Here is a 19,697-nt window from a genome sequence, read left to right on the forward strand (position 1 = left end):
CGACTTACATTGTGTTTTCTAAGAATACATGTGCCGTCGTTTGACTGGCGGATGTCAGTGACAGCCACAGCTGCCCGCCACCATGTCGTTGTACTGTTTCAGCACCACATTCTCGTCATCGTCGAAGTAGAGCAGGTTGATGGAGAAGAGCTTGTCCGGCACACAGCACGGCGTATCGATGCCCTTCATCAGCTTCAGGGCGTTGATGATGGACTGAACGGTGGCGTGGTTGGTTGGCCTCATGTTCTGACCCAGGGGGAACGGGCAGGAGCCTTTGCAGTGGTACGCGTTGTAACCCCTGGGAGAGACGATCCAGCCCGACCAGCCGATCTCCTCGAAGTCCACGTAGAGCGGCTGGCGTTGGCAGGACGTGGACAGACCCTCCTCCTCGCTGTAGTCCAGGGAGCGAGCGCTGCGGGAGGGCGGGCCTGTCATGGGGGCGTGGGGCAGGCTGGGGGTCACTGGGGTATCATTTGAATCTTTTGGAGGAAAGGAAAACTTTATGTTAGACATCACGCTTAGGTTCTGTACGTGCAAAGTTAAGCTATGAAGAGTAAGTTAAAGTTTTTGCGTCTTAAAAAAATATTAGCTTAATTTTTTAATGTTCACACGCATGGAAGATGTTCATCCCTTTGGATCACACAGTTAGAACTTAACACGAGAAATTTAAATGTAATTGAAACAAATCTGAATGGAATAGCACTAATAAATCCTATGTGTTTAAAATGCTTACTTGTTATCAATTCTACAATAAACCAAACGACACACATATTGCTCGTATTCAAGTAATTGAAATCTAAAATAATTTGTAAAATATATATATTTAGTAAGAATATGACAAAGTAAATTGTTTCTAAACTTTGAAAGAAGGTGACTGAGTGCAGAAATAAGTAATTTGTCCGGTTTAAAATGCACAAAGGTTTGTTTGCATTGTTGATGTAGACTCAGAAATTACCACAGATCAAGTAAGTGTGATTAGATAAGAATGGGGGGGGCGGTGGGGGCCAGAGCTCCATCTGGGCTTCAAAATTCTTCTCTACACCCCTGCTCATCAGCAGTAAGACCCCAGAAATGCCTGAGCTGTATATTTTTTTTACCAACACTGGATGTAACCTGACCAAAGAAACTCACCTGCATGCTCAATAGTAGCAGAGCGACGTCCGTCATCAGTGAAGAGAACCAGCATGGGCTGCTTGCTCTGGTGGTGGCTGCGTCCTGAAGCGAAGCGGATCAGTTTCATGTCCATCTGGCTTCCTCCCAGGGTCTGAACCACCACATGGAGGCCCAGGTTGCTGCCTTCATCCACCATCCAGGAGCGAACCTTCAGGAGGAAGAGCACGTCGGTCAGTTCAAATCCCAAAAATATTCTTCACACGGGTTCAGTGTTTGCAGAGAAGAGGCTACTTACAGCTTGTGTGATGGTGAAAACCTCCCAACCAGTGGAGTGGACTGGGATGAGTCGAGAGGACAGCAGCTTCCTCCCCTGTGTGTGGTTGGTCTTGCTGTTGTCAAGCAGTTGATAAACACTGACCTGGAGGAAACAGAATGAAAGGAGCCAAACATTAGACACATCCCAGAGAGAGAAGCATCACTGATTGTTCTTTAGTGATTTCTTCATGTCACATACTTGGCAGAAGTGGTGTCTGTTGAAGGTGACTGATGCCTGAGGTCGCAGCTTGAAGAGATGCAGCTCTGCAGTTAGAATCTTCTCGCTCCTCGCCACCGTGGACAAATTGAACCTGAACTCCACCTGCTCACTTCGCACTGCAAGGAAAAGGAAATCATTAGAAACCAAACCTCCCATCATGTCTCATCTTCTTCAGGAGCCAGTTGAAAAAGGCATGTTCGATCTTACATTTATCAAAGAAGCTGCGCACAGTATTCCCCTCCAGAAGGTAAGGGTCCTTGGTGACACCGTCCACATCGGCCACGGTGTTGTACAGGTCGAGCATGTACTGAGGTGCCTGCTTGTGTCCATGGATAGCAGGGGGGTCCTCCATCCCAAAAACCTCCAGGAGCCTCTTGATGGCGGCTGAACGAACCCCCTCGGACTCGTTCTCGGCGGTGAAGTGATTCTCCAGGTAGCTGAGTGAAGGCCGTGCGGCCACCGTGCACACCAGGGCGGCGAAGCTGAGCGCGAACATGAGCATCTCTGAGGCGTGAGTCGGTCGGTGGCGCACCGGTGTCCTGGAACATCCAGCCAGCAACTTGGAGTTGGAGTGACTGCGGGATCCTGGAGGCTCCACTTTTTATATCAAATGCCCCCGTTCGCTCTCCAGTGCCCCCGAAGCCTCGGTAAACAGCAGTAAAGATGCTATTTGGTCGCAAATGTAAATCACCAATCAGCGAATGTAAAGGGAGACTAATGGCAGCGCTAACAAGGTGTGACCCCCACTGTAGATTTCATTCAAGCCCATTGTCTCCTCGTCTGGCAATAAAGGCTCAAATAAACTAAATCCAGCCTTTGGCACAGACCAGTGAGACCAGTGAGACCAGTGAGTGTGTCGTTGTGGAATATATACATATATATTTCTCTGATATATAACTTTAAACTGTAAATATTATGAAGAGACTGAACATAGAGCTGATCTCCTGAGGAAGTGCGGGCACCGTGGGAGGTTAACTGCGCCTAAATGAATCCATTAATTTAGAATAATAGGCACAGTGTTTTAGGTCGAAACCTATTACTGCGACAAAGAGGCTGGTGTCACTGGCTACACGTCGAAAGATTTACATAACTGCTTATTCACTTACAGCTGGATAATTACCACAATTCTTAAGTTGTATTTTCTTTTCTTTTTTTTTGCAAGAAATCCAAATGGAGCGACCTCCTTCATGGCACAAACTGGCGTTGTGCGTAAAATCGCTTCACCCCTGTTTCCTTTCTCCCCATAACAGACGATTCTCATTATAACATTTACAACAATTTGATATTTTTCATTCTGAATGTAGTTTACTGTGTAAAATCCCCCAAAATATTTACATAGATATTGGTTTCACACGGAAAATTTGGAATCGAGCATTTGTCCATCATATCCATTTCGATACAGAAATATCCATGCTGTATAATCCACGTTAGAGGGTTTATTGTGTTAATACTGATTTAAAAAACACGTTTCTGGAGGCTGCTCTTTGGACTTGGTTTAACTTTATCCAGTTATTTCTAGTTCAGTTCCCAACGAGGAAAATGCACACTGTGCCATTTGGTCCCTTTGATCTTTACGCACAATTACGCACGAGCAGAAGACAAATTGAGACCGAGAAGAAAAGTACCCCACCGTAATAAACATTTAAGAGATCAAAGTTTTCTTTTCCTACGCGGCACCTTACAAACAAGCCATAAAACGTCTCTTGAGATGAAACAAACTGTGACTGTCACAGAAAAGTGTTGTTTCACACTTTGATATCAAAATAAGGAGCCATTAGCCACGTGCACGTGTGTTGTTTCAAAGGCACGTTTGAGAAGTTGTTTCGTGTGCTCATCTAAACATTTATCCCCAATACTTATTCAAATTTATTTCAGATTTCATTGATCTTTGTCATTGAAGTCTCACAGACTCAGTGCAGCCAGTATCTCATTTCACTGTAGATTCACTTTTTTACTGCACTCAAACAAGAAATATATGTGCTTTTTAATCATTTTGTGTATAAAATCAAAGTTGGGCCACCTCACTACTTCTTTTTCCGGTAAAATGTAAAATATCATCTATTTTCCTAATGTAATCTGCCCCTGTTACCAACATGTGATATAGTTCATTGGCAGTTTGGATAACATGTTTTCCACAGTGGTAAAAGGACAATTCATAATACTGATGTGGTATTAAATTTATTTACAAAATTATCATTTTTACATATATTACATATAATACAATAATACTTTAGAGTAGAAAAGTCTTAAAAGAATGTCTCAGTATATGGTTTAGTCCCTGTGAGTCAAGCTTCGGGAGGCCCCTGCAGGCCTTGGAAGTTGTTTTTCCCACTAGGAGGCGCAGTGTTCAGTTTTGGCAAAGGCAGGAGGTGATGGAGAGGACGGTGCGTAACACTCCGTGCTGGTGGAGGAAGCTGTGGCTCTCATAGCTCTGAGGGACGCAGGAGCTGGACTGTCCCTCTGCCCACAAGTGGCAGTTCCCTGGATCAGATGGACTCCTAGAGAGGAAAATATAAAAATAAATAGATTAAAATCACGTTCACCGTATTAAACTACCTCTGTATGTGCTGTGTGTCCCATGACAGTTTTTTTTTGCTTGGAATTTTCAAATAAATAATTAAACTACAGTTTCTAATAGCCAGTGTTGTTACTAGAATGTAACACACGCACAAAGTTGTGCATATTATGACTTCTCTTCATCTCTTCTGTGAATTAGCAGAAATGTGTTGAGACAGAAATTAATACAATTCAAATTCAGACCTTTCTGGTCTTATGTGTGCAAAATTTCCCCAAATCAGGCCATAAAATCCACGTCTTATGAAGTAAATCTGGAAAGTGGAACTAAACTGACAGCGATGTTGTACAAGTCTGCCACAATCTATGATGCTGAAAGTTTAAAAGAAACATCGGGTGTAGGAATCAACCAGAAAGGCCAACATGCAGAGCTCAGGAGGTGTCAGAGCTCACAGGCAATTGTCATGGGAGTGGCAGAGGAGGTGTGTGTGTGTGTGTGTGTGTGTGTGTGTGTGTGTGTGTGTGTGTGTATGTGTGTGTGTGTGTTTGCCTGCAGCAGCAGGGTTCATACTTACCTGAGAAGGCATCGGTTTCCTGTAATGCAGCCTCCCAAACATCTGCCCACATCTATTTCCTGTGGAAAATTAGCAACACAGAGAGAGGGCAATGAGCTCACAGCTGGTCACAAATATTGACCCAGTTGAGCCGGGGGGCCAGCTGCTGTTTATCATGTTAACTGCTTTGATTCGACACCTGCAGGGGCCATTTGTGTTTGCACTCCGCTCGCACCTCTGGGGCTGCAACACAGCAGATGACCAACAGCGGGGAGAGGAGGAACTCAGTTTCAAATTCTCTCTATCAACCCCTTCCTTTATCAGAAAACGTCAACAATAAGGCCAGATTGTTTTTGTGGCTTTAAGAATGTTACATATCTGGTTTGTAGTCTTTTTCTTTAACAGTTTGTTGAATGGGATGTACTGGATCTAAATCCTCATTTCCTCAGGACAGCTTTGTCCCAGAAAAAGTTTTACTGCACAGAATGTAGAGCTTGTATTATTTGCCATGTGATCAAGCATCTTCTTTATCATGTTTTTGAGACCCTGATGAGGTCAAATGTGCTTTTTTCAAAATAAATTTGCACTTGGAGGAGTGGCTTCTTGTGTTTTGGCCTCTGAGGCCTATTTTCCCTTCTCCATGTTCCCTGGAAGTTGGTGAAGTGGAAGAAATTCCTACTCTGTCTCTATTCAAAATGAAACCTGCCAGTCTGCCATGTGTATTGCTGCAGGTTGTGCATGAATATCCTTAAATCCTTCACACAAGGACGTGCGGTGCCAGCCACCGGCCAGCGGATTAGCCTGATTAAGTGCCGTCTCCCACACATGTGTGTGATGAATGAAGATACTTCATTACTGTCTGGCACCAAACTCCATCCCCGTTTCCTCTCAGCTTGGTTACAAAAGAGTGTGAAAGCGGCATCAGAAATGAATCGCTCTGCTGGTGTTAAGTATGCCGAGCTAATCAAAGAAGAAACGAGCTCTGGTGTAAGTTGTGGATGGAAATATGAGAGTTTGTGTTTCGGTGCCTACTTTTAGCCTCTCTTCTCGGACCCCATCTGCGTGAAGGACGATTTCATAGTAATACTCCACGTACGGGACCCTGTAGCAGCTTTCCTTCAGCTCGCAGGCCACCACCGTCTGGATGAGATCCACTTTGTTGGGGGTTTCCACCAGAGCGGAGTCAAACTTGGTGGGGACACAGGAGAATCCCTCTGTGAGTGATTGTTAAAGGAAATGTTAGATTTATACGGAAGAAGAAAAGCTCAGTTATAATCTGAGATCCAAACAAACAGATAAACAGCAGCTCTGCGATGGGCCTTTCAATGCACTAGACAGTAGTTTCTTTACGTGTGTTTTTCTGATGCTGTTAAATGTTTGTTTACATCAGTGATATCTGAACACTGACATGAAACTATGTATTTTCAATTTGATTGTGATATATATTTTTTCAGCATTAAACCAAATCCTTCAATCATGTATGTGCATGTAGCTTCTTTTTGTTTCTTGCCCATAACATAAGACCTTAAGCTTGAACTCTATCAGTATAGTGAACAGCAATAAATCCTACTTCAGTCACCACATAAGTTAAACTTATACGACTTAACTTTTTTAAATCTTTCACTCAAAGCACAAACATAATCAAGGCCTTAATCAGATATTGATATTGTTCCCTGTTGCCACGCTAACAATCATAATATGAAATAAAATACAAGGCAATGAATAAAATACTTGACTCAAAATGTACTTATACTCAAAGTTGATTTAAGGAAAGTAAAAACAAGTTTAAGTGTAAAAAAACATAAAGTAAACACATATAAGACTTGTTTAAATAAAATAAGAAAAAATGTAATGTGACAATTTGGACAAAATGTTGGTATTTGTGAAACTTTACCATCATATTATCAGTTTATAGAGATCATGTAAATAAATCAATCTTTACGTGGCTGTTATTTCTGAAAGTTTAAATTTCTAAATGAATAATGCTGCACGTGACCTGCTGTTTGTTGAGCACCACTTTCTGTTGTGTTTGTTGCACACACACACACACACACACGCACGCACACGCACACACACACACACACCTGGGGTGCCCTTGGAGCTGGAGCATCCTCCCACGTCGATGATGGTCTCGTACGGGGTCTCGGAGAAGTACGTCCTCAGCGCCGGGACTCGGATGCACTGACTCAGCCTGATCTCGCACTGACACTCCTCCACCACCTCCACCTCCCGGGGCCCCTCCAGCAGCAGCAGCCGCTCCACACGCATCCCGGTGGGCGCACACAGCTGGTCGGCCCCGCAGGAGGGCCGCTGGTTCTGCGGCTCCGAGCTCTCCGCAGCTCCGGCTCCTCGGCTCCTCAGCTTCAGGGAGGTGATTGGAAAGTTGTTTTAATTGTTCCGGGTCACAACATGTCTGAGTAATCAGATGCATTTAGTGGTTCAACTCCCACTGTGTGATATTTACACCAAACTCCCCCCAAAAGGTATTTATTGATCATGCAAAGTGATATTTATAAATTTTACATAAAGTTGATCTATAAATCCAAACTTTAAAAGTTGATATATAAATCCAAACTTTAAAAGTTTATATGTTTTTACATTGACTTCCTTTATATCAAATCCGCCTTATCAGACAACCACACAAGTCACAGGGACGCCCCCTGGTGGCGAGTTTGGGAACTGCCACGTACCTTTTTGCTCCTGAGGAACTCCAGCATGGAGGAATATTTTGAATAATCCTGCTGCCCAGCTTCATGTGAGGAGGCTCTGGACGAGGCTGCTACACAGTGAGACCTGCACAACCCCACATCCACACTGACAGGGCTCCCAGAGATGTCTGACGAGAGAGATCGAGAAAAATGATCAGACAGATAGATAGATAGATAGATAGATAGATAGATAGATAGATAGATAGATAGATAGATACATAGATACATAGATACATAGATACATAGATACATAGATGCATAGGTATGTGCTATTTGCTATTAATCAATCCAAAAATTGAAATATGAGAAGACGTCATTTTTTTTATTTCTATAAAAAGTATAGAAGAAAGTATAAAAAATAAATGAATAAACAACCACTGAAGGATTGTGGAGCGTTACCTTGTCCTATGTACACAAAGTGGCTCTGTCTCTTGCAGCACATTCTCTGCGTGAACAGGTTTCTGTGATCGATGTGTTTGCCCAACACCCCCGTCACTGGAAAACACACCATAAACACACATTAGTACCATCAGTGACGTAACATGGTATCATGTTGTATTAGTTCATTTTGGGGGGGAAATCATTAGTATTCAATCAATATTAAAATGAAGTTAAACACAAAATGCAACTGTGCAGGATTTACTTTCTTCAGGGTTACAAAGGGAAAAAATATTTAGAGATTCTTGCATGACTATGTTGAAGTGTTTTATTCATTTATCCATAATGAAAATAAGAGTTAGGAAATAATACTGAAGTATTTTAAGTATGTGTGTCTCAGAGTAGTAATTTGACCTCACTGTTACAGTAGTCCCAAGTGAACTAAACACACACATCCCACAGCGTCACATCCTCTCCCCACGTTTAATCACATAACAAGGGATTAGCAAGTACATTTGAGCAGACACGGTGTTAATCCAGTGAGTGAATAGCTGCCTGGATAAAGTCACAGCAGCAGCAGCAGAGTAGAGCAAAGCAAACAGTACTTACAGGTCATGTGGAGGCCGCACAGGAGGAGAAACAACGACCAGGGTACGTCCATGGCTTTAGTCCCAATCTGCTCCTCGGCTGCCAGATCCTGAGTGTCCCTCGGCTCAGCGGTGCCTCTGATATTTATGTGGGATCGAGCTTCAGCCCCAAATGTCACCCCAAAAAACCAGGTCTCAGAGTGGTGTGGAGTCAAAAAGAGAAGTGAGAGCTAATCAAATTTCCATGCTGGAGGGCCGTGTGTTCTTACAACCAGGGGCCACTTCAAAGGGAGTCTGCACAGCTCCTCTTGTTTCTGCCGCGACGGGACCTCAGAGTGTGTCAACCGGGCCCGAGCTCAGCCTAATGAAGTGCTTCAGTAGCCTCGAGCCATTAAAGCGTCGCTCATTCAAAGCATTAATCATCTTTTATCTCAGGGGGAAGGTGTTTAGCACCTCCGACTTAAAACAAAACCCGGCCAAAACACATAAACAGGATCAGCGTGGGGGCCCCTTGAGGCCTCCCCTTCAGAAAGCTCCAGCACCTTTGTGTTTATTCAACATGACACCAAATGGCCAGACCTCTCAGAGCTGCCCTTCAACCCTCTGCTGCTGCTCATTCCCTCCAGAGAGAAACATAGAGACAGAAAACAAGATCATCGGTGTTAAAACAGCTCCCAAACAGCTCCCAAACATGTAGGCCACTGCAAGTTTATGAGATCTAAAACAGAAATTCAACTAAGAAAACAATATGCTGGCAAAAAGGACAAGAATAACTCTAATATTTTCTCATTTTTAAATCTAAAAAAGGAAATTTAAATACTATCTTTTGTTTCCTTTTCCTTATAAACCACTTTCTGCTTTAATCACAGGAGAGACGTTTATAATGTTGGCCTTTTACTGATCCTCCACTCAGGCCTTAATAAGGTGTTAGTCCTTCTTTGAAGTGTTGATGTGATCCCCTCATTTTCTGCGGGATCAACGGATCATCGTTCAGAGAGCCGTCGGCACTCAGACACCTTGATTAGGGTGATTCCATTGTTGATTCCTTTCATTCAGCTGCAACAAATCTTACTGAAACTCCATCATAATCCTGGTAAAACCCACATTCACACATACTTGATTTAATTATGTAGATCCCATGATATGTTGTCAAGAGAGTCAAAACTCAATAAAGTTGATCACAAGTTTTAAAATTCTAGGTTTTGGGGCCTTAAAGGGTCACAAGTGTTGTGAAGTGATAATAAAAATAAAATATGGACTATGCAGTTTTAATTCAGATGTCATCAGGCGTCACAGGTTATCAAGTTTGAGAATAAATTAACCAAAGTTTGAAAATCAGTTTGAATTGTTTTGTCACATTTCTTTTCGATTTTATTTTATTAATTTTAGCCACTGATTTATATGTGTTCTTTGTTTTTATTTGGTTTGCTATGTTTCAGTATGTTTGTGTGTCTGATTTGCTTGTATTTATATTAAAAACATTTGTGTGCTGTTCTGGAGCTTTTTCGTGTGTCACATGATCTTCCTCCGCAGATAAAGTTTAAGGGTGTTAAAGATTTTTACAAATTTCCTCCTCTCTGAGCACTTTAATGATTTTTATGTCTAAACTGGATTAAATGCTGACATTTAAAGTTTACATTATAACAAGGAAACAATAGTCAAACAAGAAAATAAACATTTGAACATCTGCAATTCTTCAATATTCCATTTGTAATCCAACAGAAAGCAGCAGAGCAGCTACTGATAGACATTGTGCTGAACTTTGTTAACTGCTTTGTTCAAGGTCAAGAATAAACTGTCAGTCCCCACAATGTTGTTATTTATTGAAACTATAGGAATTCACAATCTACAGAGGCACCACCCGGCCCATTTGAATACTTTGAATACTAATCAGCATCAGTTTATTGATTTTAAAGTTGATATAAAGCCTAAATCTATGAATTTCTCTATATGTGTGGTCATTAAATTGAGTTTTCAACATGCAAAGGAGTTTAACATCAATTCAAAACAGGCCTGGTGTAAATGTTGTGACACCTCAAATGCATTTTCAATCTCTTCCTCATTCGTTAGTCATCTTTATCACAGATAGTGAACTGCACATTGATTTTCTATTTCCAGTTGAGTCTCCTTTGATCTTGCATATTTTTCTATTCAGCCTCTCTCTCTCCTTGGACTTTCATTCAGCATTGCACGTGCTCAGATAGTCACTGGGGCTGTGATTGGATTACGATGACTCATCTGCAGCATGAACATGCAGCTTATGCACGATGACTGCATCACAATCCCTGTGTCCAGGCTGCAGTCAGTGGTTGACAGGAGTGATGGGGGTAGTTCATCAGTACCTGGACTTTCCGGCCTTGTGTCACTGTCTGGTGTCATTGTCAGTGTCCGGGTCACTGTGTTACTGTGTCTTCCAGTCCGAGGGCCACGACTTCAGACCTGTGTTCTCTCCTTTTAGGTTCTGGTTGAGTTCATGAAGGTTAAATTGCTGTTTTTTGGTTTTGAGTTGGTGGAAAATGACAAAATAATTGCATTTCTATGTGTTATCACTGCATCCTTCCTCAATACTTTGACTTAACATTAATGTAAAAACAACCAAACTCTGTCTTTGTTCAACCTCAAGCAGTTGAACTATGTCGACTGGTATCACGACCTTCCCCCAGTCCACTGACCCCTAGTACGGTTTATAAGCAGCACATATAATCCCATCAGTGTCCTGTTCCAGCACCTGTATCAGTCTCCATCAGTCTTTAAAGAAGCCTCTGTAGAGCTCATCTATTGTGCCTGTGTGCGTGGGTGGAGTCCGACACTGTGGGATTACAGGCCGGTAGGTTTGGATTATACATCAGGAGACAATGGTGCAGCACAGGGAAAAGAGCTGTCGTGGAAAAACGACCAGCGGTGGTAGAGCAACTTTATTGGAGCAAGTTCTCTGATGCATGCCGGTGCTTTTGAACTCAAACTATGAATATTACATTGTTTGTTTTCTGTAGTGTTTGGTACATGGACATTAGTTTTCTCGGTTTTCCTATTTTTGGTTTTAGGACATCTCGAAACCCTCGGATTCTGCAGGAATAATGTATTTGCAGAACAGAAATAACGCCATCAACACAGAGAGGAGCAGGAAGAACTTAAAAGGCAAAACATGTGAGTACAGACGCATCCCTACATTTAAATTGCAGGATCTTATAATTTCTATATACACTTTTATTCCATCCAATATAATGATATACATATTTCAAAATCGTTTCTGTTGGATCTCATCATCTCCACCTCAGGGACTCACTTGAAGACGCCTCCACCTCAGGAGGAAATCCTCACCCTGTTGCCCACAAAGGGGGAAAAGAGGCTGGAGGCAAAGGAGAACGTGGCAGAGGAGCAGGAGTCGACGCAGCGCACAGCTTTTGGGAAGGCCTTCTACGATCTGACCCATTCAGAGAGGGTGATGAATGACCTGACGTTTGGACGGCGGGTGGGGCTTTACGAGCTGAGAGGGCAGATCGGCTGTGGCAACTTCTCCGAGGTCAGACTGGGAATACATGACCTGACCAAAGGTGAGATACTGAATGTTCTTTACTCCGGTTTCTACAGCTTCAGTGATCAAACATGAGACGGTGGCTAAAAAGATTGTTTTTGGTCACAGGGTCAAATATCAGTGCATTTTACTAAAACTGCTTATGTTTCTATTTGGAGACTTCAAAGCTCTGCACTCCCACATCTCTGCACACTTTATAAAAACTCTTCAAAACCCACATGTTCACGAAGGCTTTGAACTCTACCCCCCACGAGCATTTCATCTCTTATTTTCTGTCCTTGGTTTGCTTTATTTATATTTTTTTAAGTTATTTCATTTCTTTACTCCTTTTTTGTTTGTTTTTTTAAACGTGGCCTTTAGTGTCTTGAAAGATGCTCTATAAAGTGGCTCAGGGGGGGAAGCAGGTCATCCTCTAACCAGAAGGTTGTTCGATCGATGCCAGTCTTCTGCTTCTGCATGCAGAAGTGTCCTCGGGCAAATTACTAAACAAAATACAATAAATCTGTCAAAGTGAGGATCAGTTGGTTTGAAAAGGCTGCACTCACCCACCACAGACTGAAATGGGTTTACTCCCTGTCACGCTTCGTCTCACAGAGCGAGTGGCAGTTAAAATCCTGGATAAGGTTCGTCTGGACAAGCGTTCACAGACGCTCTTTGCCTCTGAAATCTCCTGCATGGACAAGCTGGCCCATCCCAACATAGTGCGGCTGTACGAGGTGGTGGAGACCTTCAGGCGGCTCCACCTGGTGATGGAGTACGCCAGTGGAGGAGAGCTGTTCTCACGCATCAGCACCAGGGGGCGCCTGTCTGATCTGGAGAGCAAGCTGGTGTTTTCCCAGGTCCTGTCTGCTGTCAAACACATGGTCAGTCAACAGTAGCTTGTAGGTCAACAGTGATATCAGTATATTTGAATATGAAAATGAAAGACATAGGGGCCGTTATCAACAATATAATAGTTTTTGAACTAGTAAAGTAAAAAGTAAAAATAAGGTTTTCATTTGACTTTCCATGCAGGAAAGTTAATCAACTTTCCAATTCCCCTGCAAGAAAACTGAATCTAACAATCTCAAACATTCCCCCCTTTTTTATTTCTCTTTTTCCAGCACGACAGTAATATTGTGCACCGGGACCTGAAGGCAGAGAATGTTTTCTACACCAACACTTACTGCATTAAAGTGGGCGACTTTGGTTTCAGCGCGTTCTGCTGCCCCAGCGACGTCCTCCACACGTTCTGTGGCTCTCCACCGTACGCCGCCCCCGAGCTCTTCAAGGGGAGGGGTTATATAGGTCGATATGTGGATATGTGGGCGCTGGGTATCTTGCTTTACTTCATGATGACCGCCACCATGCCATTCAAAGCTACAAACACCGGAAGACTGAAATGTTGTATCCTGCATGGCTCTTACGCCATCCCCTCCTACATACCTGAATCCTGCCAGGAGGTCATCAAGGGCCTCCTGAGGCCGGTGCCTGTTGATCGCCTCACGATGGCACAGATCACGTCCAGTGATTGGATGAGAGGCGTTGAGTATCCCCAGGCCTATCCCTCCTACAGCTCTACACCCTCACATCTGGCTGAGCCCAGCCGCATCCTCAGCCCCGACGAAGTAAATGTGAAGGCAGCGCTGGAGGATCTCGGCATCACCAGGGCTCATCTCCTCAACAGCAGCGTGGACCTGAGGAGCCCCGTCTGCGGGACCTACCGGATTATACTGCATCGCATTCAGAAGAGGAGATGTGTGGAAGCTGTGGGACACAACCAGTCGTGCATGAAGGAATCTCAGAACAGACTCCGATGTAGAGTGGACTCAGACGGAGCATTGAATAAACGCCACTCTGTTGTCTGCGTCATCATGTAGCCTTTTGGAACACGTGCTTCTTTGACTTCTTCCAAAGAGTTTGATGTGACAGTTTGTGAGTGTGTGGAGATGGAGCCAGGAGGCCAAGATTATTTGGTCCAAAGGTTAAACTTATATCTATTAGTGCCTCAAATGATATCCAACGATAGATTTAAGTTTTTTATTGTCGTATAATTGATAACAGTGCAAACATCATTACCAGAGCAATAATTACAGTATATTGCAATAGGCAATCATATATTACTGTGGCAATCATTAATGTAATTTCAATATAAATATACAAATATAGTTGTATAGAGTATGTGAAAATGTGAACAGCAGAACACATAAATTATTTTTTTAAGGTGGACCTGTCGATTTCACTTCCTACACTCGTCTTGTCTTCACATGATATGACACCGTTGTAGATGTTACACAAAAAGATGCACAAACTCCATATTTAACACACGTTCATGATGCGGTTCTTTTAGTCTTACTCTTGGAAACAGGGAGCAGAACAACCATAAAATATTGAATGAATCCTTTAATAGATTTCTATCAGTTTTTCGGTGAAGCTAAAAGGACAGAACATGGTTTCACTTTTGATTCTGAGCAGGTGTCGCTGCGCTCATGCTGTTGTAATTCACCGTGAATGAAAGTTTAGACCGGAGGCACATTCTGTGACAACATCCAACATGTTGTGAGCTTATCTGAAACAACCGAGTATGAAAGGAAACTCAATGCCCCTGAGGCTCAGGCATCAGGAATGTGGAAATAAAACCACACGTTCCTTTGATTCATTTTTGGAAATTATAAATGATCAATGAAATGTCAATCAGGAAAAGCAACAATGCTTCTTAATAGGGTTCTGACATCTTCAATACTTTGGTTTTCGTCCAGACTTTGTATGATGAATCGGTGTTAAAAAGTTTTATCATTTTTCCACTCATCCTTAACTAGTTAATTTAATTCTTAATGATGAATGAATTCTCATAAATGCTAAACATCATAACAACATAAATTAGCAGGGCAACATATTTTTTAGTTTCTTCTAGTTGTAAAGTTTTTATAAATAATTAAGTAGAATACATTTAATTTTGTTCCTTATTTTAAAGCAAAGACATGAAAAAAATCTGTCCCAGAATTTTCTTGCTGCCCTTCTATTTAAATTGGGATGTGGATTTTACATAAAACAAATCTTTGTGATTTAAAAAAGAATGTATGTTATTATATTTTATACATATTCATTCTAATTTGATTAAATGTAAATAACTATGTTTATATGCAATTATTAATATTTTATATTTATTAATAATGTATATTTATACATCTCAGGAGATGTCTTTAAAAAGTATATGCAGTTAACAGATGTCTGCAACAGTTACTTAACTGCAAGATTCATAGTATATATGAATATATATATATACTTTACATATGAGCTAAAGTAGCAGCTATGACATGATAGAGAAATGATAATAAACATAATGTGATTTCACTTTGTGGTGTGCTGTGATTTATGGCTGCTTTCTCTTTTTTATTGGCCTTTCTAGACTCATAGGAGTCAAGATGACAGGTCAGTCTTTGGATTTATGTTCACGCTAATTTTCAAAGCTTTTTTACGTTATTAAGGTGAAAGAGATGAAACAATAGGAAACAAGTCAGTGCCGTGACTTCTATCGGTTTTATTTCAGTTTTTACAGCCTGCTGTGACATGTAATAGCCTCATTTTCTCTTCTTCTGATTTATACATGTTCAAACATCCCATTCCCTGTAATTCATCACATTTGTTGCGGCCTAAAGTGATTTTCCCATATATTGCTTTCCCGTCTCATACTTTCCTTTCACGGTTTTTTTCCTCTTTATAAAAGACGGCCCAGATTTCTGCTTATGATGCCAACCAGACATTTCTTTCTTTCCCTCCATGCATACGAGCGTAGCCGTGTTGTTTTGATATACACAAGAAGAAACTGGGTCTCAGCTCAGATATCTTTCCCAAGCTGCAGCCAGATTCCTGAAGGTGGTGAGTCTACTTGTCAAACTGTGTGATGTATAAGAAGTATATACCATTAATGTCAGTGAAATTATTATATGTCACCTTTGCCTTGGTAGTATAAAACAAATACTTTGGGCATTAAGTATTTTTATAATGTTGATTGCACAACTTACCTCGTACTCGTGTGCAGGCCCAGATCTGGTGAGAGGATGTGTTAATACCTGTCTGATAAATAAACATTGATACATGAATGTGCAGGATTGTATGATAGCAATTTGCAAGATGACGCCTCTGCATGGCCCCATTGTGTGGAAGTCATCAATGTGCACGTATACAAACCACATGGCTGATAAGATTTAAAGTGAGACACACACTCAAAACATAACAATGAGAAATATTCACCCGTTCATTTTTTGGATCCATTCACTCTGTCCAGGGTCACAGTGCGAGATGCCACCAGACAAGAAGCAGGACAACAAAATACATTTTAAATAAAAAATGACCCAAACCACAATGTCAGAGTATGAAATGTATAATTGTATGAGACCACAGAATTTTGAGAAGCTCAAACTCAAGAATAGGAGCTTCAAACGTGTGACACTGTGCCAAGAAAACTTATCCTGATATGTGAAAAATGCTGATCCCACTGTGAAAAGTGGTGCATGTGTGATTTTAACACTTTCTTCTAAATGATAGAATTGTGTTGTATTGCAGCGATCAGCAGAAAAGCAGTGGGTTTCTTGAGGTGAGCATATTTACACATCTATTATTTGTATTGTGTTGTATTTAAAGTGTCACTTGGACACCACTCTCAGTATAATCATGTTTAACAATGCCAGTGTTTAATATTAATAGTATCAGGTGATGTATGAGAGTTAAAGCAGCTTCATAAAGCTGGTGGATGGTTTGTATTTGTGCTTTTCCAGTCCTGAAGACGACTCTAAGCGCTGTTCACATGCACATTCATACAGTGCAGCTATGTGCAGCAATTCCTCCATCACACAACAGTACGTGGAACGAAGGTGCAAGGCATCGAACCACCGACTTTCTTGTTAGTGGACGACCTGTTCTTTCCCCATGAAGTGTTTGGAAATGTTTGATGTTTGAAGCCCCATAAAGACACAGTGAAGTCAGTGGAGCTTCTTAAAAGCTTCTTACACAATATGATTATAGGAAACTTACAATCCAAACTCTTCATGTTCTAAAGTGTATAATAAAGTGTAAAAATGAATTCAAATAATGAAATAAATGAAACAACTTTGAGCTTGTTTACTGTAATAATGCTTTTATTTGAACACACACTGCAAAATACACCAAAACCTGAATACAAAATATATGAAAATATAGACATTTACAAATTAAGACATGAGCTTCTCCTTTATTATGACACACTTAGCAATTAGTGTTTGCATTGACACACATATTTGATAGAAGCAGAGGTACATCACACAAGAAATATTGTATTAATTATTAGTATTTAGTTTCCATCACCATTTGTGTGATTAAGCAGCTTATTGAAAATCTGATGTTTTAAAAGGCGAGAAGACGCTCTCACTGAAGCAGCTGTATTTATGCATTTGAAAGCATCATCTGGAGACCACTCAGGCACATCCGCCGCTCAACCCCCGGAGAACAAAGTTTTTTTTCCACACAAGCTTTGGACCCTCATCCTCCTGGATAGTGAAACTAAAGATAAAATGCTACAGGATTTGGCAAACCTCCTCAACTGCCTGCCAGTCAGATGCCATAAAACCACCACTGTTGCTCAATGTTAAGATTTGCCAGAGGGCGGAGGGACACAGGTGGGGCAGCAGGCGAACGCCCTCAGCCTCTGTTCTGCCGCGGTCGATGGGGCTGTGAAGGATAAACACATCCAAAGTTCATTTTAAAATTAACTATCACATGTCCCTGTCTTCCATTTAAAGGTTAAGTCTCAGAATAAGAGCATAAATCTGTCAATGCAGTCAAAGTATTTCAAAGTCATTTGTCTCGATTCTAGTGCAGCAACTTGCTTTATTCTAACTTTAAAAAACGAATCTCAATACAAAGACTCACACTGAAAATAAGAAGATCCTAATGGAGAGTAATGAAGTGCAACAACTATCGTCACTGTAAACTCACCCGTCTCCGGGGTCTTTTGCCATTGCCTATCCTTTGGTCGATCTTATCCATCAGTTTCTGGACCCATAGCTCTTTGCCGTTTGTGCAAAACACACGCCCCTTCCTCATGATGAAGCTACACAATCATTGAAACAGAAACAACAAGTAAATGAGAAACAAGAAGAATCAAGAAAGGCTGTATTATATTTTTATTGAACTTGAAGCAGACAAAACACAAATGTGATTAATAGGAATCAGTGTCGGAATCAAGGACGCGAAATATCCACATACGTACTCATATATACTCACATGCTCACACATACTCGTACATATATCCACCCATACATTCTATACAGAAGCACACACACACCTACACATTAAAGTAAGTGTCAGGAGCTGGTAACGCACAAACTCTGGAAAACCTAATATATTTTCTGTATGTCCTAAAGTTCTGTGAGCTGCACACTCTTGGAAGTGGACGTTGTTGATGTGTCTGCATGAGTACTTACATCACAGCAGGGATGTTGCAGCCGCCGTCAGTCCTCTGCAGTCTGTAACCCACCGCATGTCTCTCGCTTATTTTTGTCACATACTTCAGACAGCAGTCTTCATAGGACACTGAGGGATCAGAAATCCCCAAGTCAGGAGTCTGGTACAATCCAGTGCCACGTATTGGCAGTAAAATATGTATTATACAACATAGATAAAGTACATGGGTCTATTGATCAAAAGGCTGTTTGCACAATCAGGGAGAGCTGAAAGCGCAATAAAAAACAATGAGGGCACATCAACCCACGCAGGTACAACAAATCTCACTGGTGCTTCATTTTATTTGGCTGTTTGTCCACAGCTCTCTATTGCGTCCTGTAAATGAGACACTACCGTCCGTCCGCAGCCCCTTACCTTGTGCCAGCGTGAGACAGACACAGGACAGGCCCAGCAGGAGGATCATCACGTAGAACCGCATGGTGCAGTCGGTAGTTTCAGCTCTGAGAGGAGGAGAAAAGGCAGAGAATTACAATATTTACTTTATGACTCTGTTTTTGTTACTCCTGCCACACCTTCTGTGCCCACATCTGAAACAATGAACCTTGAACTTTGTGTCAACTCCAATCTGTCCTTTCACTTTGAATATATTTTAACCCTACTTAAATTAAACCAGGATTTTACTGAATAAATCATAAACACATTTGTATTTTTATGTCAGTTGTCTCTAAATGTTTCCTGTATTTAGATTTGTTTAAGTCACTCAGTTGACAAAAATAAATACTTTCCATTAAACAAAGGTCAAATGTTGCATATTTAGATTGTGATAAAGTGCGTCAAAGTGTGCTGTTATCGGTAAGTAAACAAATACAGAAGAAATAAATAAAGTTAAAATAAAATAAACATCTTTTACAAATGTTCTACATACAAATAAAAAATAAAATAAAATTAGCAGACATATATTCCGTACTTAAAAAGAATAATATCGTTGAGCGACGTCCTGATTAGTACAGATTTGTTACTCGCTTCATGTCATAGTTTCACATTTACTCACCTCTATGGCTCCAGGTGTCGTTTGCAGCTCTCTCGTCTTGCATCTATCAACTTGTGCAGGCGAGGCGCTCTTATGTGGCACGAAGCCGGATATCATATTTCCATAAATTACCTCACCTTTGCACCTCAGCTCATTTTCCATTTTTTTCCCTTTTTCTCCCCCCTCCCCCCCCGGAGCTCATGACAGACAGATGAAGACTTTGGTGTGTTGCTGGATACAACTGTTTTAATTTTACCATGTACCTATACGTAAAATAGTGGATTCATAAAAGCAGAGCTGGACATGTTTATGATTTAAGTAAA

At 41.4% G+C, this 19,697-nt stretch overlaps 4 protein-coding genes across 4 annotated transcripts; 1 reads left to right on the plus strand and 3 right to left on the minus strand.

Annotated features, from left to right (window-relative positions):
• Positions 1 to 54: 54 nt before the first annotated feature.
• Positions 55 to 2,150, minus strand: LOC118118153 (anti-dorsalizing morphogenic protein). Its single transcript, XM_047342095.1, has 5 exons — positions 1,856 to 2,150; positions 1,628 to 1,764; positions 1,409 to 1,531; positions 1,114 to 1,321; positions 55 to 461 (listed from the first exon to the last, which is right to left on the minus strand). The coding sequence occupies exons 1-5, from the start codon at positions 2,148 to 2,150 to the stop codon at positions 55 to 57; spliced, it is 1,170 nt and encodes a 389-aa protein (XP_047198051.1).
• A 1,762-nt stretch (positions 2,151 to 3,912) lies between these two features.
• On the minus strand, positions 3,913 to 8,729 carry pnhd (pinhead). The gene is made up of 7 exons (XM_035170956.1): positions 8,412 to 8,729; positions 7,824 to 7,919; positions 7,407 to 7,552; positions 6,801 to 7,077; positions 5,749 to 5,930; positions 4,738 to 4,796; positions 3,913 to 4,146 (listed from the first exon to the last, which is right to left on the minus strand). Exons 1-7 carry the CDS (start codon positions 8,461 to 8,463, stop codon positions 3,996 to 3,998), a joined length of 963 nt encoding a protein of 320 aa, XP_035026847.1. The 5' UTR covers positions 8,464 to 8,729; the 3' UTR covers positions 3,913 to 3,995.
• A 2,393-nt stretch (positions 8,730 to 11,122) lies between these two features.
• Positions 11,123 to 15,257, plus strand: LOC118117228 (serine/threonine-protein kinase NIM1). The gene is made up of 5 exons (XM_035169296.2): positions 11,123 to 11,216; positions 11,434 to 11,536; positions 11,668 to 11,943; positions 12,519 to 12,787; positions 13,028 to 15,257. Exons 2-5 carry the CDS (start codon positions 11,467 to 11,469, stop codon positions 13,781 to 13,783), a joined length of 1,371 nt encoding a protein of 456 aa, XP_035025187.1. The 5' UTR covers positions 11,123 to 11,216; positions 11,434 to 11,466; the 3' UTR covers positions 13,784 to 15,257.
• Positions 15,258 to 17,020: 1,763 nt separating this feature from the next.
• On the minus strand, positions 17,021 to 19,471 carry ccl25a (chemokine (C-C motif) ligand 25a). The gene is made up of 5 exons (XM_035169297.2): positions 19,396 to 19,471; positions 18,759 to 18,844; positions 18,365 to 18,473; positions 17,877 to 17,991; positions 17,021 to 17,609 (listed from the first exon to the last, which is right to left on the minus strand). The coding sequence occupies exons 2-5, from the start codon at positions 18,820 to 18,822 to the stop codon at positions 17,580 to 17,582; spliced, it is 318 nt and encodes a 105-aa protein (XP_035025188.1). The 5' UTR covers positions 18,823 to 18,844; positions 19,396 to 19,471; the 3' UTR covers positions 17,021 to 17,579.
• Positions 19,472 to 19,697: the final 226 nt, after the last annotated feature.

The sequence above is a fragment of the Hippoglossus stenolepis genome, chromosome 11 (genome assembly GCF_022539355.2).
Source record: "Hippoglossus stenolepis isolate QCI-W04-F060 chromosome 11, HSTE1.2, whole genome shotgun sequence".
Lineage (NCBI taxonomy): Eukaryota > Metazoa > Chordata > Actinopteri > Pleuronectiformes > Pleuronectidae > Hippoglossus > Hippoglossus stenolepis.